General features: G+C 41.4%; 6 protein-coding genes across 10 annotated transcripts; 2 read left to right on the top strand and 4 right to left on the bottom strand.

The window, feature by feature from the left end:
* Window positions 1-2596: 2596 nt before the first annotated feature.
* LOC135431439 (protein 5NUC-like) lies at window positions 2597-5634 on the bottom strand. 2 transcript variants are annotated; one of them, XM_064686586.1, is made up of 7 exons: window positions 5507-5634; window positions 4547-4771; window positions 4337-4487; window positions 4023-4279; window positions 3668-3962; window positions 3317-3614; window positions 2597-3258 (listed from the first exon to the last, which is right to left on the bottom strand). In XM_064686586.1, exons 2-7 carry the CDS (start codon window positions 4762-4764, stop codon window positions 2699-2701), a joined length of 1779 nt encoding a protein of 592 aa, XP_064542656.1. In that variant the 5' UTR covers window positions 4765-4771; window positions 5507-5634; the 3' UTR covers window positions 2597-2698. The 2 variants fall into 2 exon arrangements, with proteins under 2 accessions (XP_064542656.1, XP_064542657.1); XM_064686587.1 differs by having other exon boundaries at window positions 5403-5530.
* Window positions 5635-8024: 2390 nt separating this feature from the next.
* LOC135431485 (protein 5NUC-like) lies at window positions 8025-11132 on the bottom strand. Of its 2 annotated transcripts, XM_064686643.1 has the most exons (7): window positions 11033-11132; window positions 9932-10160; window positions 9724-9874; window positions 9410-9663; window positions 9053-9347; window positions 8700-8997; window positions 8025-8639 (listed from the first exon to the last, which is right to left on the bottom strand). In XM_064686643.1, the coding sequence occupies exons 1-7, from the start codon at window positions 11040-11042 to the stop codon at window positions 8152-8154; spliced, it is 1725 nt and encodes a 574-aa protein (XP_064542713.1). In that variant the 5' UTR covers window positions 11043-11132; the 3' UTR covers window positions 8025-8151. The 2 variants fall into 2 exon arrangements, with proteins under 2 accessions (XP_064542713.1, XP_064542712.1); XM_064686642.1 differs by lacking the exons at window positions 8025-8639; window positions 11033-11132 and adding an exon at window positions 10835-10991 and having other exon boundaries at window positions 8680-8997.
* A 1735-nt stretch (window positions 11133-12867) lies between these two features.
* Window positions 12868-13374, top strand: insb (insensible). The gene has a single exon (XM_064688189.1). The coding sequence runs from the start codon at window positions 12868-12870 to the stop codon at window positions 13372-13374; it is 507 nt and encodes a 168-aa protein (XP_064544259.1).
* Window positions 13375-14085: 711 nt separating this feature from the next.
* Window positions 14086-17059, bottom strand: LOC135431783 (fatty acyl-CoA reductase wat-like). The gene is made up of 5 exons (XM_064687110.1): window positions 16905-17059; window positions 15833-15945; window positions 15260-15770; window positions 14476-15196; window positions 14086-14393 (listed from the first exon to the last, which is right to left on the bottom strand). Exons 1-5 carry the CDS (start codon window positions 16978-16980, stop codon window positions 14306-14308), a joined length of 1509 nt encoding a protein of 502 aa, XP_064543180.1. The 5' UTR covers window positions 16981-17059; the 3' UTR covers window positions 14086-14305.
* A 1860-nt stretch (window positions 17060-18919) lies between these two features.
* Window positions 18920-24072, bottom strand: qkr54B (quaking related 54B). 3 transcript variants are annotated; one of them, XM_064686571.1, is made up of 8 exons: window positions 23865-24072; window positions 23020-23384; window positions 22833-22957; window positions 21695-22185; window positions 21534-21638; window positions 21234-21469; window positions 20307-21069; window positions 18920-19944 (listed from the first exon to the last, which is right to left on the bottom strand). In XM_064686571.1, the coding sequence occupies exons 2-7, from the start codon at window positions 23309-23311 to the stop codon at window positions 21029-21031; spliced, it is 1290 nt and encodes a 429-aa protein (XP_064542641.1). In that variant the 5' UTR covers window positions 23312-23384; window positions 23865-24072; the 3' UTR covers window positions 18920-19944; window positions 20307-21028. The 3 variants fall into 3 exon arrangements, with proteins under 3 accessions (XP_064542641.1, XP_064542639.1, XP_064542640.1); XM_064686569.1 differs by having other exon boundaries at window positions 20307-21111; window positions 23865-24070; XM_064686570.1 differs by having other exon boundaries at window positions 20307-21111; window positions 21534-21635; window positions 23865-24068.
* A 196-nt stretch (window positions 24073-24268) lies between these two features.
* Tes (Testin) lies at window positions 24269-27820 on the top strand. The gene is made up of 4 exons (XM_064686568.1): window positions 24269-24691; window positions 24750-25402; window positions 25854-26772; window positions 26834-27820. Exons 1-4 carry the CDS (start codon window positions 24385-24387, stop codon window positions 27448-27450), a joined length of 2496 nt encoding a protein of 831 aa, XP_064542638.1. The 5' UTR covers window positions 24269-24384; the 3' UTR covers window positions 27451-27820.

Below are 27820 nucleotides of genomic sequence, written 5' to 3'. Positions count from 1 at the left end.
ACTCGCGACTAGAGGACTCTTATTTCTTTTAATAATGCATACGTTGTTATGGATGGTCAAAGAAGTTTACCAACTTTGACACAGTTTACACCTTCCGAATACCCTACACCTTTTATTAGCACACTTTATCAACGACTTAGTTACCCTCTCCAAGTGCCCAAATATTGTTTGTTGGTTTAAAATTAAAATTAAATTTGTGAACTTATTGTTAAATATGAGTTAGGGCACACTTTTGTAGCTTGTCACCTAAATGCATATGTAAGTTAAGTTAAGTTAATTGCTTCCCCTAACATAAAACACGTTATCTACATAGTACAAAGTCGTTTCTTCAAAAGCAAACAGATAATTTTATAAATATAATCGAAATAAAATATTAACAAACGAGTTTCGGAGCAAATGTGTTGTTTTGCACAGTTTTAATTTTTAGGCCAATTAATTTGTTTACACAACAAATTTTGTTTTTTGTGAAATACTTAACTTGACAACGGGCACTGGTTCAACTTTAAGTTGGCATTTTCAGTTTCTGTCGAATGTCAATGACTTTAAGAAAAATCAGCACAATTACACAATTACGTGTCAATCGTTTTCATCAGATAATATATCTTGCCTGTATTAAATCAAATAAATCTGGGTGAATATGGGCCCTAATTAAATTGTTTAGCACCTAAAAATTTTAAAGTGTTTATTGAGCTTCAGTTTTGCCGGAATTACTCTTAAACAAGTTCCAGAAATTGAATACATAAACAAATTAAATATGTTGATTACAATATTTGGTATATAAACATTTGTTATACTTTTTTATACTTATTTAGCACAATTGTAAAATTGCAGTTTGCTTTTTGAATTCAACTCTAATTTCAATAATTGAATATAATCACTTTTAGATGAATACTCATATTTCAGAACAGGTCTGACTTTCGAATAGCCACAGCCGCTAACAGCAAGCAATTAATTTAAGTGTAGCAGAATAGTATGGGCAACTAAAATAAACTCGCAGTTATTTTTTATGGTATACCTACAATAAACAATCTACTTGTTGTACCGTAAAAAGGTAAGTGCAAACTCGCACAGAGATACCTGTAGATACAAACGAGCTGTTACAATTGCCAGGTTCAAATCGATTGTAAAAACCTTAAAGTTTAGGTTGCCGGGAAACAGGGCCATAACAAGACAAATTGGGTAAACTAATGCGACACACACACACACACACACGGACTCCTTCACGGTACTTACAACAATTGCGAAGATCACAAATGCAACTTATTCGCGCTGGCAGCGAAACAACCGTTGCCACCAACGTCCGCAGCCGCACTGGTATTAAACGCATTGCAAATGCCGCCAGAGAGGCAAACAGAGAGACAAACTTCGCAGCCGGCGTTGGTTCAGTTCTCGGCAGATCTGTCATCTGTCATTTATCGAAATTGGTTCCTAATTTGCAGTTCTGCACAACACCCACGCAAAAGAGAGAGAGAGAGAGACGGAGAGAGTGAGAGCGAGCATGAGAGAGGGTTTACTGTTGCAATTACTTTACGTTGTCTGCATGGCTGTCTTATCAGCTGCGGCATGAGCATCGATCGCGCGATATGCTCAGCACACAAGCAACTGGACACAGATACATTTGCATAAACAGCAATATAATGTATGTGTATTGTCGCTGGCGCAATGTCGAAATTAAACTGTATATTGTCGCATTTCTCAAATGCATTGAATCGGAAATTAAAGTAAAGTGTCTGTGAAAAAAACTTAAATATAGATCGCACTTGTTCCAGACACACAAAATCAACACATGCCTAGTTTATGCGCTGTGTATCATGACATTCAGTTCCTGATTAAGACATTTGAAGCGCCAATCAAAAAGTTGCCAGCTGATTTCGGATAACGCTCAAATGTGCTCGTTATTTCCATAATAATATATAATGATTGCCCACATTCACAATATAGTTCCGAAATGCGATTATATTAATGTCTACAGTTTGTTTAATTGTTAAATTTGTACTTGAATATATTTATATCTTGAACCCATTCAAAATGGGTAAAAAGGGTTGTTTAGTAGTAAGTAGTGCGATCTGTTTCGTGTTCGAGTCTAATTAAAGAAAGTATTTTTTTTATATTTAATTATTTTTATATTTTTATTACTGATTATTGATTATTATATGCTTGTCAATTTTATTTATTTACAATCTGGAGTGTAAGTATAGGCCATTAGCCGTTCAGGTTTGAGCAGATTGTTAGGAAGAATATTTTAATACTAATGTAATGCCTGATGGAATCAGGTGTAAATCACCAATTTGAATAAGCCACTCGCACTTATGATTTCAATTTGATGTAGTTTAGTGTACATTTTGTAATAAAAATGGAAAATTATTCACTTTACCTGAGATAAGGTTTTCACTTATCGCATTATGCTGAGTTCGTGTTTATGATCACAATAATCTCTACTATATAAACGAAATGTGTTCAGTGACTCGACGGTTTTGTGTATTTATATATGTATATGTATATGCGCTGATTTACTTATAAACACTTGACATATACTGTCGCACGTGATGCCACAAATAGATCGCAAGATAAGGCCTGGTATGTTGTGCTAGAGATCTATGGAGGCATTAAGATATTTATTGTACATTTAATCTTATAAATTCAAACCTAGGCAGTTACGACTTTTTACTGGAGCTCACAAATACAAAAGTAGTTACAACTAGTTAAAGAAGCGCGTGAGCACGGAAGACAGTATGATCAATGCCACGGAGCCAATAATGCTACCCGCTGCATCTGTGGGACCTCGGATTATAATACGATCCTCGATTTCGGGATAGACATAATGACGCGCCTCCAAATACTGACCGAACGCAAACTGATCGTTCTTCTCCAAGAGTTCAGAGTACGGTTCATGCTCCTCGGTCAATACGTATCCGTCGCCGCCATTCAGCAAAAACTCGGACACGATTACTTTATAGTAGGCGGATACGTTCAGATTGCTGTAGGCGGGCACACTGCACTCCGCACAACGCACCAAGGCGGAGACCACGCGTTGCCCCTCCTCCTTGTCGTAGTTGTATTCGACGCGAACTCCGGCAAACTGGAGAAAGCCGCCGTTCGAGTCCAGGTTGCGAACGTAGGCCGAGCGTTCCAAGGCAGCTCGCAATGTTTTTCCCGTAATACGCGTTATATAGAGGCTATTTTCGAAAGGAAGCACTGTGAGAATGTCGCTGCCCGTAATGGAACCGTTCGCATTCTTGTCAATGGAGCTCCGGATGCCTAGAAATAAAAGCTTGGACTTAGATTGGCTCAGAATTGTCAAAATTGTCAGACTTACCGCCGCCTTGCAGCAGAGCTATCGGAGCATCTGTCCAGTAATCGCCGCCCTTGTTTTCCAGCACTCGGGTGTGCACCATGGAATCCGCAATAAGATTGCCGAGATTGCATTCCCTCAGGCGACAGATATTGCCACCCTCAAGATTGACCTTGGTGTATCCAACAATTGTTTGCTCCAATCTCGTGATATTGGGACGGTATACCTCAAGCAAATCCAGCAGGTCTTGCTCCTGCGCAACTGACGCATTCAAAAGTATCGGCGATCCATCGAACTCAATCAAATTGCCCTCTGCATCGAACTGGATCAAAGGTTACAAATCATATACTTATGTGTACTTAAGCCTCAACCAACCTGGACATGCAGCTTTCCCAGATATTTTGTGTAAGCATAAGCCTGCACCACGGGCACCTTTTTGCCACTTGGCTGCACCACAGTGGTGGGGTAGGGTCCTCGAACCGCTTCAGGATTGGTGTCGTCCTTGTCAGCGACGGGTTGATTGGAGTCCAGATAAGTGTGCGAATGACCACCGATAACTATATCGATATCGGGACAATCTCTGGCAATCTCCTGATCCTTCTGGTAGCCAGAATGTCCCAAGGCAATAATAATCTTGATGCCATCAGCTTTCAACCTTTCTGCCTCAGCACTGAAAATATATACAAAGATGTTACAAATTATGATTTATGTAAGAAACGGGCGCTTTTACTTGATTGACACGATTTCCTCGGCAAATTCCACATTGTTTTGGAAGGAAAGATTCTTGGTATCCGGAGTGAGATAGCCAATTACGCCTATTTTAACTCCGTTCGTCTCGAGAACCGTGGAGTTGGCCAGTTTCTTAGTCGCCGCCAGCTCGGGCTCATTGGTCAAATCCAAATTGCACACCAGAACGGGAAACTCCACGGCATTGAGGAATGGTATCAGACCCTTCACATTCTTATCAAACTCGTGGTTTCCAAGTGACTACAAAAAGGCAAAGTATTTAATATAATATATATTTGCGAACTGAATGGCTCTTACAATAGCATCCGGCTGCAGTTTGTTGAGGAAAGCGCTGGTAATGTTGTCCTTGAAAACCGAGAACCAGGCTGTTCCCGTGTAGGTGTCACCTGCATTCAGGTAAAACACCGGAGTTCCTCCGTTCTTAGCCTCTTCTCGATACTTGCGCACTCTGAAAGAATTGGTTTAAGTAGAGATTGACCCCTGGATCGTTCAGTCCATTCCACTTACTCGCTGGCGACCCGCGCGAATCCGCCGTAACACTGGTCCGTATTGGCATCCTCCTGGGTGCACGTGCCTCCGTTCTTGTTCGTCTGCTCGAATCTCGCGTGCATGTCATTATTGTGCAGAATTATGAGCTCCGTGGCAACGGTCCTCGGAGCAATGGGATTGGCGGTCGTCCGGCCGAGCAGCAAAATGCATGCCACGATAATCAACTGATAAGCCATACTCGAGCTGAAGAGGAGTATATTACATGTAATATATGTACATGAAGCTTACGCAATTTGATCTCGAACAAAATTGCGAATGTGACTAAATTTCGTAATAATCGTTATATCCGTTATCTTTAATATTTAACTCATATTGTTTTGTTGTGAGAGAAATCAATTTTTATCGGCGATTCATTAATAAATAACAGCTTATCAGCAGATGACATGTGCTGTATTGGCTGCAAACTTTTCATAGCAAATCAATATTCAAGATTATAATAGCTACTAAATCTAATCTAAAACATGTACCTACACGAAGTACGTGAAAACGTGAAAAGACGGACGCAAGTTTTCGTTCATTAAATGATTTGTGGCCTCTTTAAAAAAAAAACTAAAATGAATATATATGCGTGTGCTTACGTATGGACTCCAAATTTGTGTATGTAAATACAATGACATGGACTGTAATACCTATTAATTAGCAGCTGATTGTGTGCGGATTGTGTGTAGATACAAGAAATGAATGAATATCGGATACGAAGACTGCAAGTTAAATTCGCCCTCCCTCTCCCTCTCCCTCTCTCTCTCTCTCCCCCTGAGTTTTAAGTGGATCGAAAGTAGTCTCCATTTACCCGTAATTCTATATATGTACATACGAACAATACAGATTGACAATTGCACGATATCAACAGGTAGTGCAACAGAAATCTCGCGTCGGGAAAACACCTGTGCAGCCAGCCAGCCGTAGGCAGGTACTTACATGCTCTCGTCACACAATCCGCCAACAAACTGGCCCAAAAACGTCGTGGAACAGCGGCTATAACCGAAATACTTGAATATTGTCTCGCTGAGCGCCCGATTACGATACGAGCAGCGCGTGGTTGCGACTGTTGCTGTTTTTTTTCTGCTTTGTTTTTTTCTGTTTTTTTTTTGGCTGTGTTTCTGGCGAAGGCAATGATTTTAATAGCTCTATTGTATTTATTTGCAGATACGAGCACTACGACTCTAATTGCTATTTGCGATGTGATTATCTCTCCAATATTGTCTCATTCCTTATTTTCTTGACTAACTGATATAGCTGAGGGCTGTTATCACCAGTCGCATCTCTAGTCCATAGGTGTCATCGGGTTCAGTAGCTGCGGATACTGATATACCTTCTATATACGTTCTAACTAGTATAATCGAAAATTGCAGAAACTATGCATATATAGATATTGCCTGCGTGTTTCGTGCAGAAGATACTGCCATTCCACATGCATAGATACATTCTACAGGTTTGTTATATATCGAACAGCTGCCCAAACAGAACGTGATGTTCCCACGCAAACAACAACAATGCACACATACATTCACACATACTAATATACTTACATATTAACACATACATTCACACATAGGCACACAGATACTTATGTACTCATGTATTTATTTAGCTACTGTAACTTTCGTACTAGTACATGGGCATATTCAAATATTCTATACATATAAACACTCAGACACTTATTCACAGCTCATATTCACATTCACATTCACATTCATATGTCAATGCCAACGAAAAAGACAGCTGCAGAAGTTGCCAAAAGATCTTACGAACAAACATTATCTTGTTCTGCGGCTGTGAATTATAAAAACTCTTCTGCTATCAATATGTTTTACGCAAAAAATTATTAAAAATGAAAATGATAACAAAGCCATGTATTGTTTCCCGATCGTAAATCAAAGAAATCTTGGCAAAAATAATCTAGACCATGTGTCAGTTTATCATCCAGCTTTTTTTCTAGCATAATAACATATAGTATATATTATGTCAAACATAATGTTCACGTTGTTCATTATGCTCTTCCACATTTAGATTTTTACTTTGGCAAGATATTTATTAGGCTCTGTTCGAAATAAATAAAATTGATTTTCGTCAGATCGGAGAAAACTGACAGCTTCCGCTCAGTGATAACTCAATACTCGTTATTTACGGTTGAATATCAAAATTTGTAATTCAACTAAATGTCTCTTCTTCCATTACATTTAATTTACATTAAATTAAATTTGTATTTTAGCAGTTGTTGCAATATCAAATACTTTCAGATATTCATCAAAGCTTTGCTCAGACAACACAAATTAAAAATATAGTTTTGTTTTATTTTGGCGTAGGGAGATAAGGTATCCAAAAAACCACAGAATATCTTATCTGCGATGACTATACAACAAAGTCCAAACTTTGCTAAAAAATCGAATTATTACTAATACAAAGTCTCTTAGATTCCAGTCTGATCAGATTAGCTTTGTCTTGATTGGCTTGTCTGTTGCGGGACTTTGACAAGGTAAGGTAAGTTAATTTCGCCTACCTGACACACGAACAAATCTCACCTGCCCACAATTAGCCCCTCCCATAAAGCAGATGGTAGGCTCTGCAAACAACTATTCCTTGGCATATTAGGAAGCATTAGGCCAGAGTTTTATTGCTCAGTTCTGTTCAAGGTTTCTTCAGCAAGATTAAGGAACGCAGGACCTTGCTGAGGCCTAACTAAAATATATTACTATCTTACTACATTATTATTTTCTACATTATTATAATCTCTGATATCAATTAAGCTTGCCATCTGATCAAGAACAGAATTAACATATTAAAATTTAAAGGAAAAATAATATATTCTGTCTTCTTGTCCGACCGTCTAACTATCCATATTTATCGCTGAAGCTAGAACAGCCTATAAAATACATAATAAATATATTGTTATAATTTATCTAAAGCTGCGATTGTGATTGTTAAAATGTAGAAAGCCTAATATATTCCTGAAATGGGCGAAAGACGTCATAGTTAAAGAACCTTTAAGCTAGAGACTCCAAAACCTTGCAGTTTTAGGGCTGAACTAACCAAGTTTATTGAAGGATTTAGTGAAATTGTATATTTCCTCCAATTTTAAAGTCTATTCGAGTTTCTAAAATCGCATTTCTAGCCCTTTTCATCTGTTGATACATTATGAGCAGAGTATCGCGCTGTCGGTTTGGCCCGACTTCAATTCTCCTTTTTGCTTAAGAGCCTTTCACCCGAATGCATTTAATTGACCTTTTTATACTTAATATTTTTTGTTTGCCGAAAATGAAAGTCTTTTTAATTGTCGACTAGTTAATGTTCAGGCTGTTAAGCATTTAATTTATTAATGTTGCAACATTTTATGTTTAATATCTAGTATCAAAATTGATCAAAACTTTTGCACAAATACACTCAATTTACTCGATATATATTTGAGATATTTGTGATATAAATATATTGCCCAGAAGAGATATGTGGAAGATACATTTTTACGGTCAACAACTTTCTCATTGCGTATTTTCAACTTGAGTTTAAAATTTGTGCACAAATTTTGAAAAATTTTGATTGTATTCTATTTTTGAGGAACTAGGTAACTAATTGGATTTTTTTATAACTATGCGACCCTCTATGGCGGGATAAACGAAATGTCTACCCTGTAGATACTGTTGTAGGGCACCCTTGTCGTCCTGTTCCAGGAGCTCAGTGAACGGATCGTTCGACTCGATGAGGTTAAAGCCATCGCCTCCATTCAGTAGAAACTCCGGCACAACAACCTTGTAGTAGGCCGATTCATCGAGATTGAGATAGGAAGGGACACTGCATTCGGCGCAACGAATCAAGGCGGAGGTCACTCGGTGTCCCTCTTCCATGTCGTAGTTGTACTCGACTCGTATGCCAGAGAACTGCTGAAAGCCGCCATTGGAGTCCCTGTTCCTGATTGAGGCCGAGAGCTCCAAGGCGTTGAGCAATGTCTTCCCGGTAATACGCGTCACAAATAGACGATTCTCAAAGGGAATCGTTTCCGCCATGTCCCTGAAAGTAATAGATCCTTCGGCATTCTTATTAATCGAGGTTCGTATGCCTGCAACAGAAGGAAATATTTAATAGGTGGAACAACAATTGCATTCAGTCTGAAACTAACCTCCTCCCGAAATCAAGGCAACGGCCGCATCTGTCCAGTATTCCCCGCCCTTGTTTTCCAGCACGCGAGTGTAGACCATGGAATCGGCAATCAGATTGCCGAGATTGCATTCTCTTAATCGACACATATTGCCGCCCTCCAGATAGACCTTGGTGTGGCCAATGATTTGTTCTCCTCTGGCCGTGATATTGGGACGATATACATCAAGTAAGTCCAAGAAATCTTGCTCCTGCGGAACTGAAGCGTCCAAGAGAAGCGACACGCCCTCAAACTTGATCAAATCGCCATTGGCATCGAACTGCCAAATAAGAATAGGTTATTATTAAATCTTGGGGGTTGTATCAATACCTAACCTGGACATGTAGCTTGCCCAGATACTTTGTGCTGGTGTAGGCCTGCACGACGGGCACCTTTTTGCCGCTTGGCTGAATCACCGTGGTGGGGTAGGGTCCTCGAACCGCTTCAGGATTGGTGTCGTCCTTGTCAGCGACGGGTTGATTGGAGTCCAGATATGTGTGCGAATGGCCGCCGATTACTATATCGATATCGGGACAATCTCTGGCAATCTCCTGATCCTTCTGGTAGCCAGAATGTCCCAAGGCAATTATTATATTGACGCCCTGATCTTTTAGCCTTTGTGCTTCAGCGCTAAATGGGAGTTAATGAGAGTTAATAATAAAGTCCATTAGCAAAAGAACATGCACAATTACTTGATGGACACGATTTCTTCACTGAACTCCACCTTGTTGATATAGTCTTCCTTCGTTTTCGGCGTTAGGTATCCTATGACACCAACTTTAGTTCCATTTACCTCAAGAATTGTTGAATTGCTTAGTTTATTGGTAGCCACCAATTCGGGCTCCTTCGAGAAGTTCACGTTGGAGACCAGAACCGGAAAGTGCACAGCATTCAGAAAGGGCACAAGTCCTGCGATTTTCTCATCGAACTCGTGATTCCCCAGACACTACGCAAATCGCAAGCAGGTATTAAGATTTGTACTCAATTGTTCGCAATGAGATCTTACCATAGCATCCGGCTGAAGTTTATTGAGTAAGGTGCTGGCAATTTCGTCCTTGAAGACCGTGAACCAGACTGTTCCGCTGTATGTATCGCCTGCATTTAAATAAAGTGCCGGAGTTCCTCCGTTCTTTGCCTCTTCGCGATATTTTCGCACTCTGAAAGTTTTAGCAATTAATAGACTTTCATTGACCAAAGTTTTTCAGGGCACTTACACGTGAGCGATTCGTGGGAAACCGCCAAAACATTTATCCCTGTTCGCGTCCTCCGGAGTGCAAGCTCCTCCGTTTTTATTCGCCTGCTCAAATCTCGCGTGCATGTCATTATTGTGGAGAATTATGAATTCCGTAAGGGCCGAGTCTCCGGATTCGATGGGATTAGCACTTATCAGGTGCCCATACACCACTAAAAATACCAACAGCCACTTTTGCCACATTTTTGGGACTGAAATGTTAACGGAATGCTTGATTGGGATTAATTGCATAGCTGAATGCACCTGTAGACACGGCTATGCGATATGGCTAATGTGATATGGAGTCTGGGTAGAAATCTTTGTCTTGATAACATCTACCCAGTTTTAGTGCACTTCAAGTTTGTTTACATTAATCTTGGAATCTAATCCAGGAAATGCAAAAGTAAGCAATTAGACTAGTTTACGAATGGAAACATCTCAATTTCAAACTTTCTAGTTGCTTTGTTGACTCATAATTAATAATTATAATTATCTGATTGTAATTAATGAATGTTAATTGACGATTAAATCATAATTTTAATAATATTAAATTGTGTACTATAATCATTTCTACAACCTAAGATCTTTACATCTAATCTAAATTATTGACCTAATAGTTTTTACATTTACTCTCACACAAAACAAGTAGGAATGTTTCTGTCCAGGGTATCCGACTATAAGATACCCAGCACCAAACTTGCAGAACATTAGGTACTTAGAATATTTTCCACATTTGATGGGAGAACCACAATTTGGTATTGAAAACTAGAGCTCGACTTTTATAAACATCGATTATTCGTATCTATATAATCAATTAATGGTATATTTAAGTATACTTTCTTAAGTCGGACATGCCGATTGATGTAGGGTATAGCAAAATATTTACATAATATACGTGTTGGAGGCTTAGTACGTTATTTGTAGGTGAATAATATATATATAAAACTTTAGGCCTAGAGCCTTATCGCAGTCAAGTAACTAAGGGTTATCATTTTGATATGCAGCTAATCCAAGCCTTATTATCCACAGAAAAGTGCCTGACTTTCAGAATAAAACTGAATTGAACTCAACTCTGGGCGCTTACATGCACTCATCACACAATCTGTTCACAAACTGGACTCAAATCGTTAGAAAACAGCTTTTTAAATTAAAATTAAAATTAAGCACTCTCTCTCTCCAAGCAGGTGCCTGCGGCTGTGTTCCCCTCTATTCGTAGCAAAGAGCACGATCTGATAGCGGCATTAGCTAATACTACTTATATATGAACAATCTGTTCTAAATCGCAGCATGTTAAGTCATGGCTAAATTCTCAAGTTGCGTTTGCAAAAATAACACTCTAAATATGAGTTTTATTTTCTTTCGCAAATATAGCAGAGAAAATCGAACTAAATTAACGAATTTCGTGGAAAATTCCGCTGCCATACTTTTTTGGGTTTTTCTATTTAAAAGAAGTTTATACTCTTATACTTACTGAGGGGCTAGAGACATGTTGCTGTAGTTGGGAGTGCCTGCTAGGAGATATCCTTAACCCTGCGCCCAGTTAGCCTTCCTGCTATACATATATCACACCACATTGGATGCGATATCTATAAATATACCTCCAAAAATGAATTTCCTACTATTTTGTGGGAAATATTACAATATTCTTGATCTGTGTATTCGAAAATTGATGACAACCTCTTATAACTTGTCGATATATATGGATCTAATGGATACTGGAAAAGTTACCGTTAAATTTAAATGTTTTCTACCGCAATCTTGATCAAGTTATCTTGAAAACAAACTATTTTCATACCCAGCAACATGCTACATTTGTTATAGAGAAGTCCGTCATTCAACGACGATTCAAAAAATATATTTTTATATTTGGTTTTAAAATAATCATAGTTTTAGTTCATTTTAAAATACTGCCTACAAACAATTTTATACTGTTTGTTATTATATACACTGAAAAAAAAATAGTTTTAATATAAAATGTAATATTACTTTGATATAATTTAATATAAAATAAAATTAAACTTGACTTTCTTGTATATGTAAAAGAGCCCAACGAAAAAGAAAGAACAACAAAATGTTTAGAGTCAATATCTGAGCTGAGCTGAATAATAGGTAATTTTAACGGCAAATAAAAATACCAAAAAAAAACATATATATATATAAAATTTTGAGCAATAAGCATTTATGTATGCCATATGATTTCAAAGATTTCAAGGATTTTCCTTCGACCTCACAAAATTATGAAATAAAAAGTGCAACCAACAAGAAGCAACCAAATTTGTATTTTCAGTGTAATGGGTGTGCACTTAACATTGACAGGTCAAAGCGTACTCGGAAGGGACAGCGCCACAGAAATCGAAGAGATGCCTGTGAAGCGTGCCAGCTGCAAATGCTCGGTTGGGAGTGGGCCGATCCCCGAATGCGCTACGATGCACAGCACATACAAGGGAGTAGAGTGTGTCGCAGTGAGGGTAGCCGACACACAGGAACAGACACGAGGCAACGAGAACGGAAAGGGAAACGAGGCGAGGGTCACTGGGACGAGGACGAGATAGCAGGCCGCTGCAGCAGGAGAGAGCAGATTGTCAGGGGTTGCTTTCGGATTGCAGCACAATATCCTGCCAGTATCCTGTTGCCCTCCCGCTTCAGCTGCCAGCAGCGGCCGACAAATTTCAACAGCTGCAACAATTTTTTTGGTCGCCTTTTAATTTCCAGCCAGGCACATCCCCTAATGCCCGGCTGTCTCTTATTCCAGTTGGGGTTGCTTTTAGGATCGCGCTCCCTGCAACAGTTCGAGCCGTTCGTGCTGCGCTGGGGTGCATTCGGCGTTCAGTTGTTGTGATCACCAGGTGAACGAAGGTTGTGCCGCGGACAAAAACCAACTGGATACAGGACACACCCAAAGCTGAAGAAGATTCCCTTATGTCCGGGAAACTGATTATGAAGCGCAAACGTGCGGATCAGCTTAGAACCCAGCAAGCTGAGGAGCAGCCGGACAAGGAGCTGGACAACGAGCCAGCTGGCGAGAAGCGCCATCGCTTGGAATTGGAGCCCAGATCGGATACACCACCAGCTCAGCAGTCGCATAGCCCAGCAAACGATATTGGAGATGCGCCCAACAGCATTTTGCTCGAGGCTTTGCAAAAGATCATGGAGCTGCAGTCAGAGTTGGACTCATTCGAACAGGATTTGGACGAACGCGAGGCCAGCGCATTCGACAGCGACGAAGAAGTCCAAGAAGATGCCGAGGTGGCAGCCAACTTTCCAGCGCCAGCCCGACGCAGTGAAGCCGAGGCTCTGGGCTTTGCCATGTGCGCACGCGAAACGCTGCTCTTCCTGCAGAGCGAGGGTGTCTCCACGGAGTCCGTGCTGTACAAGGCGCTGCTTGGCAAGCTGGTAGGCCAAAGCGACGGACTATTACATGCCTAAAAGAGGACAGCACCACCAATCCCTAATCGGGACATTCTAGTCAGTTTAATGTACAATTTTATTGTACGTAAAACGAACATTGTAGATGCCTGAAGTTCATTAGATAAAGGCTCCGCAACACGATCCTTAAGGCGAGGGAGAGTTCAAACATTTAATACAAATTTTAGTTTTTAGTGGATTTACTCTAGTCAGTTATTGTGAAGCAATATAAAAACTAATCTATATTTTATTTAATAAATGAATACCATATATTTACAAATTATGCATTTTTTTTGAATTGAAAATTCAAATATCATTTCCGTTGAGATAACAAAGAACTTCGGATAGAAGTACGTTCGGTATACAAATATTTATCCGTTCGAAAATAGCGCTGAGCTCTTGGATAATTTATTGGTTCGGGTACTTGTTGGTTCTTGTCATCGCTGCGAGGTGGCGTAGCGATTAGCTTTTGACAGTGGCAAGATAATTGCAATTGAACTATGAAAGCCATTCAGTCAGATATGAACATTTTTTATTTAATAATACACTTTGGCAATTGAAACGTACTCATTTAAATGTCTTTAAATTTTTCGATTTATGGTCCCGGAAACATAGATTTATCCACAATGGATACACGTTAGTTTATTTCCAAACTTAGAGTAGAAAAATCAAATATATAGCCAGGCATTAACTTTGTTTGTTGATTGGGCCACAACGGGAACAATAAGGCAATTTAATGGATCAGGACTGCTCGATGACAGAAACTGGGATTAGGGACATGTTTATTACAAAAAGAAATATGTACATTTTATGAAGTTGGCACGAGCTCTGCATAGAATAAAAATACCACTCCCATTTGCAACAATATTAATTTGAGCCAGATATTTTAAAACCTAATGTTACAACTACCTAAGATTCTAAAATATGCATAGAGTCTTCCTGGGTTACATAATTACAGGAACAGGAGGAGCAGCCATCTCACAATAGCAATGCCAAGGCAGAAAATGCCGAATTGCAGGAGTCGATGCAGTATGAGGAAGCTGAAAGTAGACATAAGCTCAGAGTACAGATAACAGATATCAGATGGGATATATGCTCAAATTTAAATAATAGTCAACATACCGATTGACCTTCAGCTGACCGAGCCTTATGGACTCTTCGGTTGGTTCCTCCTTGCCCAGGTAGGTGCGCATGCCGAACAAGGCGCGATCGAAATAGCCAGGCCAATCCAAGGATTTCATGTCGAACTCGAACTCGAGCTGATCCGCGGCAGACATGCTGTGCCACAGCCGATCCGTGTTGGGCGTCTCGAAGCTCCAGCTCTCGATCATAAACTTTTGCAGCACATCGATATTCTTGTGTATCTTGTCGTAGATTGGAATCAGGCGCGGCTTCTGGCCGCGCAGGCGCAACAGTAGATCAACCAAGTAGCCGGGCAGCAGATGATAGAAGATGGTGGCCAATTTAAAGAGCCACGGTATCGTGGTGGTGTGCAGGAACGGATACCATATCGCCTGGGTCATGGGAAAAACGTGCCGTTTACCTTCCACGGCGCCAGTGAAATCCGAATTGTGGATTATATTCTCGCTGCTGGGCACATAGTTGTAGATGGTCGCATCGGCTGGGATAACCTGTTGTTTACGTTGCGTGGCCTCCATGGCCGTACGCCAGGCGCAGGCCAGAACCAGATTGGCACAGCCGTCCACGGGCACAATGTTGGATATGGCCTTCCGGTTGAGGGGGGCGACACGTAAAACCCCGAATGAGACGCCGTAGAGCACCGCAATGGGTCCGTAGATGTTGTCTATCCAACCAGGAACGGGCTCCTTGCTGGTCGCCACAACTGAATAACGGTAACAATGGAGCATTTGCAAATGAATCGAATGGATTAGCTAATGCTACCTACTTGAACCTGGACGAAAGATGCACACGGGCAAATCACCCGCCTCCGTCTGGACCAGCTGCTCGGCCAGGGCCTTCGTGTAGGTGTACGTATTGGGAAACCTGTCCAGCAGTGCTGGAGCCATCCGATCCAACATATCCGTGCTCAGCAGCTCTCTCAGTTCCAATACCTTGTTCACTCTGCAGCTCAAGTGCTCTGGATAGAAGCGTTCCTTAATGTGATGGATGACGCAGTTGGAAAAAGCCGTCGAGACGTGCACAAATGCCACCAGGCGCTGCATCTCCTTGGCCAGCTGCAGCATCTGGCGTGTGGCACTCGCATTGATATCCAATGCCACGTGCAGCGGCTCGGCAAAGTTCACCGTTGCCGCGCTGTGCACGACCAGCTCCACCTCCTGCGTGAGCAGTGCGCGTTCCTTCGGGCTGATGCCCAGATCCGGCTCCTGGCAATCACCTGCTATGGTCACCACGCGATCGAATATGTTCGGCTTGGATTTGAGCAGGACATCGAAAAGCTATGGATTGGGAGCTATATTGCTCGACTTACAAATAGACGTGATCGACTGTGGATACTCACGGAACTGGTTTTCCATTGGGCAAAGCGCTCCTGTGTGTCCTTGCCCCGCTTGGATCTAATCAACAAATAGATGCGCTTCACATCCGTTGCACGCAGCAGCTTCTCAATAATCACTGAAAGTATTTATGTTCCAGAATTTTAGACTTTGAACCCAACTTTCCCAATCGAACAGAACTCTTGATATAGCCACAAACTCCGATACTTTTCGCTGCTTATTATACCCCAAAAAGGTGTAAAATTTCAAAATCAGACAATATTTACCAGAGATATTAAAAAAAAACCTCAAAAAAGTTTTGATTTTCGAACCGAAACCCGATTTTGAGTAAAAACGTGATGTAACCCCTTGCTTTTTGGTTGATTTGGGTCAAAATTTAGATTTTCATATTTTTGATGCCAATCGATAGAACTGTTCCTTACGAGTCCAAAATGGTATAAATTTCTAAAATCAGACATTATTCGGCCGAGATATTCCAAAAAATCGTCAAAAAAGGTTAACTTTACAATCGAATCGTTTTTTGGTCAACAACTTTTTTGAACCCATCGATTTTAAATTTCTTTGAATGTCAATTGATAGTAGGGTTCCGTACGAATTCAAAAAGGTGTAACATTTCAAAATCAGACAATATTCACCCGAGATATGTTCCTTACATATGTGCCTAAATCTTGTCAACATCGAATCTATATATTATAGCTACAATAAGAAAGATCGATCGGAAGTTAACTAATTTTTTGTTTCTCAAGGTATATGGACCAAGCTCGGCGTTTATTAGTTTCACTATATAAGCAAAATCGTATCCACACCGGACTACTAAATCGTACAGCTGCCATAGGCATGATCGGAGGAAAATATAGTTCTTGTGAGAAAAATTCCGGCGTTTTCTATTTGAACTCTTCTTGTTTTTTTCTAATCAAGAGCACACTACTTTAATATATTACATCATTTACGAGCTTCGCTTATCTGACAAATGTCTACAAGGGTATCAAATCTTCGGTGTGCCGAAGATATCCTTACTTTCTCGTTTTATTTCAATACCAATGTGAATTGCCGTAGCTGACTTTTACGTTTTTGTACCTTTGCCAAGGAATCCGCTGCCACCGGTTAAAAAAATCGTTTTATTTTTATAAAATTTCTTAATTTCGGATTCCATTTGAAATGATATTATATTATATGCACTTTATGTAAGAAACAAGAATTAATTTTCGAGGGAACCGATATCAGATTAAAGAGCCGACGTTGAAATGACACGTTTTCCAAACTTGCACAACCTTTTATACAGGCCATTCGATAAATTCATTCCTAAGCTTTATAACCCTGGACTCATCAATATTAATGAACTAGCTAAAGTCAAAAAAAAGTAAACATTTAGTGCTACTTTATGTTTGCTTGGATTGATACGAATGCAAGCCCGCCTCTGACTAGACTAGAATGTGCGCCTACTTTTTGAATCCCAATATTATTGACCTCAATTAGCAACTTTGATAAGATTCAAAATAATGCAATTGTATGTTCCCTGCAATTTGTCTGCGTGTAATGCATTCAAGCAGACCCAGAGAAGTTGCAATAAAGTAAATCAATACCCGATTCGACAAGGTATCTATGAAAACTAGAAGATTGACGTCCGTCCGCTTAGTGCAGGGTATACACCTGTCGACGTCGGCCGGCTCCCACCACAATATCATATTGTTACCATATGAAATATAGGTCGGGCACAGACTTTTTGTGGGAAAACAAGATAATCGGATTCCCAACATCCCAACTGTTTGACATAGCGCCCATACAAATAATCTGTTCTAATAGTCGAGTTCAATATAAATCGATAAAGTGAAGATGTCTTCGGCACGACGAAGATTTAAAAATAGATTGAATAGTGCAGCTCGAAAAAGATCCTACTAGTCCACCGATCTATCCTACAGCAGCTATATGGCAAAGTGGTCCGATGTTGATAAGATTTGGCTTTTCGACGAATAATTTGAATTTCCCTTGAGCGGAAAATGGTTGGAGAAAAGCTGGAATAAATTTAAAGAAAAAAGCTGAGCGCGAGCGTTAGTTTAAATATTTTTATTATTTAATTGTACATGAAATAATTAATGAGAATATCTCAATATTTTAATTGTTTCGATTTCGATTTCGTTATCATATATTTTATTGTTGTTTTTAGGGCGGGGAATTTTTAGTATTGATTATTATAGTTTGTATTGTAAATGTGTTTTAACTTTTTGCCATCCATTTAAGTATTATTAATATATAATTTAAGTTCTGTATTTGGGTTTCTCCGAACCGCTTTAAAGTATGTATGTTTATTAGTTATATTAGTATAATAATAACAATATTTACTTGAATTAAATGAATGTATCTTTATTACTGATATTGTTATACAATCTAGATTTTAATTGTTTTTAACAATTCAACTTTCACATGGTTATAAGTAAATATTTCTTAAGTTTTGCTTTAGTTGCAACAATTTGCATTTTTGGACAAGATATTTTTCTTTTTATCTGATTTCATTATGTTTGCACTTTACTAACAATAGGTTAGTCTTTATGTTCTTGATGTTCATATCGATTGGCTCAGCTTCTAAATTAAACAAAATAATAATTTAAAATCATTTAGACTGTGATACAATGCAGAAGTCAATTCACAGGTCAAGTCAATGCAGAATACTTATTTCGACTGGTATGGAACTGGAAGATTGTGTTTCTGAAAACTTTATTGCTCCATCAGTTGCTTATTACATTTGGCACAAACTCTCTCATTCTCCCTCTCTCTCAATGGATTTCATATTCGAAATTTCTGTTCATCACACAATTTGTTAGTCAATTCACAAATAAAGTACAAATCAAAATAAAAAAAAAGGGACTTACTAAAATTGGGAAAAATATTCTGAGCTTTCTGACTCTGCACATATAGTTGTGTAAATTCAATGAGTATTATTTGTTTGTTACAATATTTTAGTGTTTTCTTTTGTTTGTTTCAATAAAGTAATCATTTGCAGCATTATCCACATATGGGCTTCATCTCACAATCTCCGATTAATATAAATATGTATGTATATTAAGTTATGAGTATTTTATTCATAAGTATTAATATTTTATAAATAGCATTTTACTTTTATTTGATCAATCATTTATTTGCTTGTTACTCGAATGTAAATATTCAATTCTGTATTTGTATATATATTTATTTATATATATATTTATATATTTAATTTAAGTGTGCCCAATTATTTAGTTTCACGTAATTAATCTCATAGATTTGCAGCACGCTATGCACACATACATGAATAGCCTTCAGCTCCAGGATAGAATTGTCTAAATATAAATTCAATTGTCTGCAGCTATGGTATTTAAATAATAATTAGCAATTTAATCATTGATTTACATAGATTCATAGATATTAACTTGGGCTGCTTTTGAAGACTTGTGCGTTCTATTCTGGAGATCGAGCATTGTATGCGTACATAAATGTACGTATGTATTTGAGAAATGTTTACATTTTGTTCTTTTAGCAGATTTGCAATAAATATATGTATATATTAGTATTACGTTACGTTGTTATATATGTCAAAGTATCAGAGCCAGCTTTAAGCTGTGCTTATCTAAGTATTTAACGGTTATATCTCTTGATAATTTGTTATTTATGCACGCACTTTGAATACGAGTATCTTAAAGATGTTTTGCTCTTTGTGTAAATATAGATTAAAAAACCGGACAATATATCCTTGGCATAAATTGTCCATCGTCCATCAGCCAACACAAGGTAAAATATCAATTTGTAGATCCAGCTGTATCATCCAACGATTTCCTTGCACTCAAAAATATATATATATATGTATATATATATTTTAATGTATATATTGTATATGTTTGTATTTAGTATATATATTTATATATACATATATAAGTATGTATATCTTAAGTTTTTCGTTTGTAAATATTCTTCCCTCTTAGTGTACAAAGTATTTGTGATGTTGTCTCTTGATTTGTTGTTATTGTTTAGCTATATTTTGTTGCTGTATTTGCTGTTATTGTATCGGTTAGATTTGAATGTGGATTAGAAAAACTGCACTGGCAAGAACGGAATCTCACGAAAATGAAGCGTAGGATAAGTAGGGCTGTAAGAGAATGCAAGTTAAGAGTATTTAGAGAAATTTCAACTGTATGGTGGTGTCTCTAGTCAACGGCTTCTAGCGAATGTAAATAAATAGAGTATCATGATGAGTTTTAACTTGAGGATAAATATTCATATATATATAATATGCGCTAGATATGTATAGGTAGATATAGCATATCGGTATATTGAAGCAAGCAGGCATCACGAAAACTATCTATGTATTTACATTTGTAATATATTAGCCGTGGACAAACGTTTGGGTGTGCAAGGAACGGTGAAGGAGTTCTGAACTGGACTGGACAAGGGATTATTGTTGTTGTAATATCCATTTGATTAATTATGCTCTTAATTGCTTTTTAATACCTTACTAATAGCATACTGGGCGCAGTAACAGTTGTTGTGTTGTTCTGGTTGTTTTGCATGTTGTTCTTGTTTTTACTGCCTAATGTGTGAATGTTGTTGTTGTTGTTGTTGTTGCTGCTGTGGTGGTGGTTGTTGTTGTTGTCGTTGTGGATGGTGCGATTGCTGCCAGCTGCAGCATTCTGATCCGTTTGGTTCAGTGTATGAGAAGCTATTGATAACGTCGTCGTTGTTGCATCGATGGAATTGTTATAATTTTTCCTATTCAAGTGATTGTAGTTATTGTTGCTGTTTTTGTTGTAACTGTTGTGCGGTGGGTATTTTTTTTGTGAATGTTGTTGCTGTACCAATGTCTTTGATTGTTGTGGGGCATGTTGTTGTGTCTGTTGTTGCTGTTGCTGCTGCTGCTGTGGCATAAAATACTCATGATTATTATCAGAGATTCTTAATTCAAAATTGTTGCTCTGCGGATCAGCCGAGTTTTCAATTCTTGTTACCTTTAAGCAGGCGCTTTTGTTGTTGTTATTGGTGTTGTTGCTGCGCTCATGTTTATCATAGCTTGGCACGAACGTGTTGCTGCTGTTGTGTTTGTTGTTTTTGCTTTTGCTGATGTTACCAAATTGGGCTTTCCTGATCAGATTGTGGGTTTTCGGTATAGGACTTGTCGCACTGTCTGTGCCTCTCACACCATCTCCATCGCCGGCGTTGCTACACCCCAGCAAATTTCACCTATTAACATGACTGCGATTATGATTTGAATTTAGGCCTGCTGAGTTGTTTGGGTTTGATTGCGCCGCCGAGCCGCCAGCTGCAAAGTATTAAACATTGATCATACTAATTCAAACAAATATTATGTGAAGTGAATCCTCATTCGAAGATCATTCTTCTTAGCTTACCAACCTCATCTTTGTGAAAACCTATCTTAAGTACCTGCATATCCGGGCGAGTGCTGGTAGTAGTCCCGCCTTGTGTAGTCTGTTTCATAATCTTGGGTTTCGTAGTGGCCACCGCGTGCTCCGCCGCCAACGCCACTGATGTTGCCAACGCCGCCCAAGATGTTGTTGGGCGGCCCGTGGGGCCCGTGTCCGTGTCCGCTATGCGATGCATAGCTGTAGGCGTCGTAGGACTGATGTGGATCATAGGCAATACCGTCGTCATAGCCGCGACTGTAAGGGAAATCCACATAAGTATAAGAATAGTAGGCAATCGGTTACGGAGCGTGAAACTCACCCGTAGGTTTCGTCCATTGCTGTTCTGGCCTTTTCGAGAATGGACATAACCTTTTGCTTGGGGGCCAATACATTTTTGCTAAACGATGACTGCTGGGAGCCTCTGCTAATGGGAATCAATCGAGTTAGGTTGACCAACGCCTGCGTATCTTAAGGGCTTACCTGTAACTGTGATGGGCTACATTTTTGGGTATGCCCACGCCACCACCTCCAGCGTTGCCTGGCCCAGGCCCAGACCCAGACCCAGCCATGGCATTGGCACCAACGCTGGCGTTTTGCATGTGCGGCATCTTCTTGTAGCTGTTCTTGGCATTGGTGTCGTTGTCGTTGAGGCTGGTGCTGTCCATTAGCTCGCGCAGCTGCTCCTGTCGTATGATGTCGTTGCTGTCCGGTATCAAATACTTGCGCAGCTCGGCCATGGCATACGCGATGCGCGCATATGCTTCTGCGGGTGGCGCAATTGTTGATATCTCTACGTGCAGGTCGCTGTTCAGATGCGCGTACTTCGGATCCTTGGAGCTGCGCAGCTCCTCTTCCTTGGCGCGATCCCTCATCGAGTTGCGGCCAAGCACAGTCATCTTGCACAGCGTTTCCTCCTGCAATCGACGCAACGAGTTGCCCTTCGGTCCAAGCAGCTTGCCCACAAAATTGAACTGCAACAATAGACATTAGTCACAACATTAAGGTTAATAAACGTGAATACAATAACATGATTAAACAACTTATTTTGAAGCAGCAAAGTTTAAAAACCCTAGCCACATATTAATAAAACTGATTGGACTGAAAGTTAAGCTAAATTTGGATTTATCTGTATACAAAATTAGTTATTCAAAGCAATCTATTAATTTTTGAGCGATAATTCCTGTGACAATAGACTAATCTATGGCTCCCACTAAAAATATCATTCTAACAGCACAGATATTGGTGTCCATAAGAACAATAGACAGGCAGAGAATGTTGTACATATTATATATCAAAGCAAACATTTTAGTTTAAATATTACCCCTTTACACTTAAGAAATCTTGTCGTGAGTCAAATAAATTAAACAGTTTAGAGTAATCTAAGTCAATATTGTTAAGTAAAGTAAAGATAACCGATGCAACTAAAATTCCTCTATATACATTCTTTAATACTCTTAGAATGCCAGCTACACTTGATGATAAGATATTCCGACAGTGAAATGTGCATTTTAAAGCTACAAAAGGTGCATTTTTGAAATATTTGCTTTGATTGCCGGAGATAATACTTGTGAACCTCTGTTCTAGTTATAATTACGAGTGCATATTTGTTTAATATAACCTTGGGATGCTCGCGTATGGGAACCAGAACCCTCTGCGATATGCGTAACGGCTTCTCTCGATAAATGTCGGCGTACTTTTGTTCCCGCGACGGTATGCGTCCAGTGGTCTGCACCTTCTCAATCTCTGCAAACAGGGCAATTAAAACAGGTGAAAAGAAGAAAAGTGTGAATTCGACTGCCGCTTACCGCCCTCCAATAGCTTCTCGGCAATTGGAAACTTTCTGTCCATGCGATTCTTCTCGGCCATGCAGTCGCGTATGTATTCGCTGGCTTTCTCATTCAGCTGCACATTGGCGCTGCCCTCGGGTCCGCCGTGATGATCGTGGACACCGCTGTCGCCATTGTGGGCGCCGCCGCTGCTCACACTTTTGCGCGGCTTGCCTCCGCCTCCCCCGCCACCGCCGCCTCCGACATACTCATTGCTGTCTTCCTCATTGTACGAGGAGTAGTCGCCGTTGCCGTCGTACTTTTCGGTCATATTTACGGGTGAATCAAGAGGCAGCAATCCGCGTTTGATTTGGCTAATGGATACTCAATGACCCTCACAGCAGCTAAAACGATCAATTTTTAAATGTAAATACATATATGTAGTGTTAACTGCCGCGACAACCCCTTGACGGAGCAACATTTAAATCACTTTTTTATAAACGCACTCAAAATTCAATTCAAATGCAGCTCCCCCCACCTACCCCAGGAGTCACACGCATACACAAACACACACACACACACACATACACAAGCGGAAACGACAGCAAACCAAAAACAACCACCGTGCGAAATTCAAAGTCAATTTGTTGTCGTCGAATGGTACGAGACCGGTAAAACGCACATTAAAACAATTTTCAATTACAATTGCAGCTGTAGTTGTAAGCGATTATCTTTGCCAGTTTCTTGGCCACTTTTTAGCCGCAGTCAAGCTCTTCCGTCCGTCCGTCCGTCCGTCCGTCCGTCCGTCCGTCGTCGTCGTCGTCTGTCCTGCTGCACTTTCACTTTTCAGTGGGACGCAGTTGTTTCCACCTACATACACATACATTTATTGCATTTTCTTTTATGTTTCGCGAATTCTGCGTGAACGCTGCTAGAGTATATAATTATCGACAGTTTTTCGCCAGCGATTTTCTTAATTTCTTCGCATCCCGTAGTTAATCCGTATTTTAGTATTTCAAACGTCTTTGCACGGAATATGTATGTTTTTTTATGCAATGGCTGGCAATTTAGTTTTGGTTGTTGGCCAGGGCTGCACGTTCGCGAAAAACAATGCACAGAAAGAGCTGCGGCCAAGTTAACTATTATTCGAAGTTCGCAAATCAGCTGAGTGTAACATTTTGCATTCGCTGAAAGTGTTGATGTCTAGGCTAAACGAATTGTGGAGCAAACCTAACGAAACTAGCTACACATTCTAGCAATTGGTATTTTTGTCCTTGTCGTGCCCGGTCACACTGCTTTGTGCTTTGTCTTTGCGAAATTTCATTCATTTGGCCTTTTATTTAATTTAACAATTAAATTTAATAAAATTAATGACCGGCGTCCAAGGTATGAGTCATTAACGAAATGGCAAACACTGCGACTAACAATGGCAACACCAACTCCTGCGTGGAGACGCCCACGGCACCAGAGTGGCTGTCCAAGCTGGAAAGCAGACGGGAATTGCTGAAGCGTTCAAAACTTGGCCACGAATCCGGCGCCGGAGCACCTTGTGGCGAGTGCCAGGACAAGTGTCCTGGGCTGGATCTGCACTTTTGGCGCAAGGTGTGCCGCAATTGCATGTGCCGCAAGGATCAGCACTTGTGCACGGATGACGACGCCACCGGCTGGGCGCAATTCGAGATCCTGGGCCAGATACGAGCAAAGCCCGCATGTAAGTACAAGATCAACCTCAGAATATCCATATGGCTATATGTATACCCGTCCGACAGACATCAAGATCAAGGCACTGGCCAGCCAGCCGGTGCAGGTGGAATGGGTGCCACCGAACGCAGCACCCGACGTCATCACGGACTACATGGAGAAGCTGGGCGCTGCTCAAATTCCCGTTGCCGGCAGCGACGCGGCCAACAAGCGCAAGCAGCAGCTAGAGTTCCAGGTGCCGCCACATGACCTGGACGCCGCGCTCTGTGACAATCTCACCGAAACCGAGGCCCAGCAACTACAGCAATATGTGCAAAAGCTGCGCGATCAGTGCGTCGGCCAAGGCATCGTGGTGCGCGTAGGTCGTCTAGCGCACGGCCATGTGGAGCACATTGTGCCGGCACAGCCGTCGCCAGCCTTGCCGGAAGCCGCCCGCAAGCTGTTCAATTCGCTCGGCCTGCCGCCCGTTCTCGATGCCACACTGAACGAGCTGCTGTCCAATCAGAAGCTGGCGCACGCGCTCGCCCAACAAGGAGCGCATGCGCAGCCCAAGCTGCTGGTGGCCTTCTCGGAGCCGCTGAGCGACTCCACAACCGAGTTCGATGCACATCCCGCACTGCGTGCCGAGACCAAGGTCAAACTGTTGGGCATTAGCAAGCCATCAATGCAAAGCCTCGTCACCCACGGCGTCGTCTATGACAAGCTCCTGGGCTTGCTGAAGGTAAGTTCCGCCTCAGTCATCTAGATGGCGCTAAAACTCAAAAATAACAGTATAACAGTCTTCAAATTTGAACAGTTAGATCTTGCAGTTTTTTTTTGTTACAAAATATCTCATTCAGCTTTTGTCAACCGCAGAATAGTGAAAAAAAAACAGTGTAAAATATCATAGCACACAGTCGTCAGTTTGAATCCGCATATGCAGATTCTTATAAGAATTGGTGGATTTGTCTCGAGTTGTATTTCTTTAAAATACGGGTTTCCAATAGCTGGTTTTCACCATTAAATACATTTTTCAAGAGAGGTGAATCCCGTCTTAAATGTATTTAGCATCAATTCCCAATAGCATGCGCACAACGAATTTATCGATATCTTATTCCATTTTCATGGAGTCGATCTTAAGATATGGCATAGTTCCCTTTTTTGAAAACCGGCCATTGCACTTCCACTTGCAGGAGAAGAACCTGAATATTTCGCGGGATGCCAGGCTGGGACCAATCTCGGAGTTTCGCAAGGAATATGCCAGCAATCCCCAGTTTAGGGCAGAGATTAATACGGTATGTGCGCCGCCTGCGTTGGCGACGACTCCGCTGAAATCGTCGCCAGCGACGCCGTTTCACTCGCCGCTGCCGCTCAAGAATCCGGTGCAGGCTCGCTTTGGCGCCCAAATGCGGCAGGACACGCCCATGCGAAGAGTCAAGTTTGGCGGCGTGTCGACCATTCTGTACGACTGTGGACTGCCCGCCCACATTGACTACGAGCGCGATCCGGTCTTTGCCCAAATCGTGCAGGCGGAGCCGCTGAAGCAGGCACTGCAGGAGGCGCGCTCCGGACGCACAGCTCCGTCGGTGATCATTGCCTCGGCGCCCGTGGCCACCGATAATCTACAGCAGCTGGAGGGCCTGGCGCCCGTTACCAAAGCCCAGCTGCAGCGCGTGGGCGTGGACAAGCAGATGCTGCAATCGGCGGCGGCCAACGCGCCCTACTACAGTCGCCTCTTCCAGACGCTGCAGGACAAGGGCATCAGACACGACCAGTGCCAGTTGCTGGAGCCGCTCAAGCAGATGAACGACTGGCTGCTGAACGACGAGCAGCTGCTCGACGACATTGACAAGCTGTTCGCCAATATGGCCAATGCAGCTGGCGGCGACATCAGCTACGGCAACGAGACGCTCACCAACTCGGCGAGCCAAGACTCCGGCTTCTGCTCGAAGCCATCGACGCCCGGGCACGCGGGCGAAGATATCAACGCCAGCCTGGGCAGGTTCACCACCATTCCGGGCATTGAGCATATGAACATGTATCCCAACTGTGCTGCCATGCCGGAGCAGTTCCAGCAGCTGCAGCTGGGCGACGACAACCCGGCGAGAGGAGGTGAGTACCTCTCAATAGAGTCCAATTTGCAGTTATACTATTGATATACTCAATTGCACAGATTCCGCAGGAGCAGGATCGGTAGCTTTGCCCAATATCAGCTGCCGCGATTGCGGTCTAGCTATTGAGCTGGGCGAGGTAGCTGTCAAGGCGGAGCGGGCGGGCAAAGAGATTGCCTGGCATCCGGGCTGTTTCAAGTGTCACACCTGCCGTGAGCTGCTGGCCGACTTGGTGTACTTTTTCCATCACGGCCAGGTTTACTGTGGCCGCGATCTGGCCATCAAGCTGAAGATACCGCGCTGCAAGGCCTGCGACGAGCTGATCTTCACCAAGGAGTACACCGCCGCCGAGGGCGCCACGTACCACATTAAGCACTTCTGCTGCCTGCAGTGCGACGAACCGCTCGCCGGGCAGCAGTACATTCCCGACGAGAAGTCCAACATGCCGCTCTGCCTGCAGTGCTACGACAAGTTCTATGCCGGCACCTGCAAGCGCTGCCAGCTGCCCATCGGACCAGCCGATCAGGGCGTGGCCTGGGGCGACATCCACTGGCACGGGCCGTGCTTTGTGTGCGCCGGGGCCCAGTGCGCCAAGTCCCTGATTGGCGGCCGCTTCTGCGTCAAGCAGGACATGCCCTTTTGCAGTCCCGCCTGTGTGCGCAGCATTATTCCAGCCTAACCGGGAACGGAAGAAACCCAAACAGTATTTCGAATACGCACAAAAGATCTGATCAGACGCAGATTATACACTTCTATATGCCTAGATTAGCGTATCCACTAGCCATGCAACTGTGCACAATTACGAGGTTGAACTCCTTTTTACATGTATTTAAAGTGCCTAGACATTTATATATATATATATATATATATAGTATATAGTACCATATAAATATACACTCCACACACGTTTGTTAGCCGTGCCAATATATATTTACACACTCGCATTCGAGTACATAACTGAGTATGCACATTATAAAGATTATTATGCCTACAGGTTTTTTTATAACAATTTTATAATGCACTTTACACAATAAAAGTTTTAAATAAAA

Source organism: Drosophila montana, unplaced genomic scaffold (genome assembly GCF_035044405.1).
Source record: "Drosophila montana isolate Dmon_TW-CO22-7 unplaced genomic scaffold, ASM3504440v1 contig_3200_1, whole genome shotgun sequence".
Classification (NCBI taxonomy): Eukaryota; Metazoa; Arthropoda; class Insecta; order Diptera; family Drosophilidae; genus Drosophila; species Drosophila montana.
Note: the sequence above shows the minus strand (reverse complement) of the source record. Positions and strands in the feature narration are given on the sequence as shown.

Bases quoted from the DNA above. Each gene is read 5' to 3' on its own strand.
- LOC135431439 (XM_064686586.1), bottom strand. From the start codon at position 4,764: ATGGCTTATCAGTTGATTATCGTGGCATGCATTTTGCTGCTCGGCCGG. The intron at 4,488-4,546 runs GTAAGTGGAATG...CAATTCTTTCAG, and splicing joins TTCGCGCGGGTCGCCAGCGA to AGTGCGCAAGTATCGAGAAG. The intron at 4,280-4,336 runs GTAAGAGCCATT...GCCTTTTTGTAG, and splicing joins AACTGCAGCCGGATGCTATT to TCACTTGGAAACCACGAGTT.
- LOC135431485 (XM_064686643.1), bottom strand. The intron at 9,875-9,931 runs GTAAGTGCCCTG...TAAAACTTTCAG, and splicing joins TTCCCACGAATCGCTCACGT to AGTGCGAAAATATCGCGAAG. The intron at 8,640-8,699 runs GTTAGTTTCAGA...CTTCTGTTGCAG, and splicing joins TGCCTTGATTTCGGGAGGAG to GCATACGAACCTCGATTAAT.
- insb (XM_064688189.1), top strand. From the start codon at position 12,868: ATGTCCGGGAAACTGATTATGAAGCGCAAACGTGCGGATCAGCTTAGA.
- LOC135431783 (XM_064687110.1), bottom strand. From the start codon at position 16,980: ATGGAATCCGAAATTAAGAAATTTTATAAAAATAAAACGATTTTTTTA. The intron at 15,771-15,832 runs GTGAGTATCCAC...CCCAATCCATAG, and splicing joins CCCAATGGAAAACCAGTTCC to CTTTTCGATGTCCTGCTCAA. The intron at 15,197-15,259 runs GTAGGTAGCATT...ACCGTTATTCAG, and splicing joins CATCTTTCGTCCAGGTTCAA to TTGTGGCGACCAGCAAGGAG.
- qkr54B (XM_064686569.1), bottom strand. From the start codon at position 23,311: ATGACCGAAAAGTACGACGGCAACGGCGACTACTCCTCGTACAATGAG. The intron at 22,186-22,832 runs GTTATATTAAAC...CTATTGTTGCAG, and splicing joins CCATACGCGAGCATCCCAAG to TTCAATTTTGTGGGCAAGCT. The intron at 21,470-21,533 runs GTGAGTTTCACG...TTTCCCTTACAG, and splicing joins GCAATGGACGAAACCTACGG to TCGCGGCTATGACGACGGTA.
- Tes (XM_064686568.1), top strand. From the start codon at position 24,385: ATGGCAAACACTGCGACTAACAATGGCAACACCAACTCCTGCGTGGAG. The intron at 25,403-25,853 runs GTAAGTTCCGCC...TTCCACTTGCAG, and splicing joins AGCTCCTGGGCTTGCTGAAG to GAGAAGAACCTGAATATTTC. The intron at 26,773-26,833 runs GTGAGTACCTCT...TCAATTGCACAG, and splicing joins CGACAACCCGGCGAGAGGAG to ATTCCGCAGGAGCAGGATCG.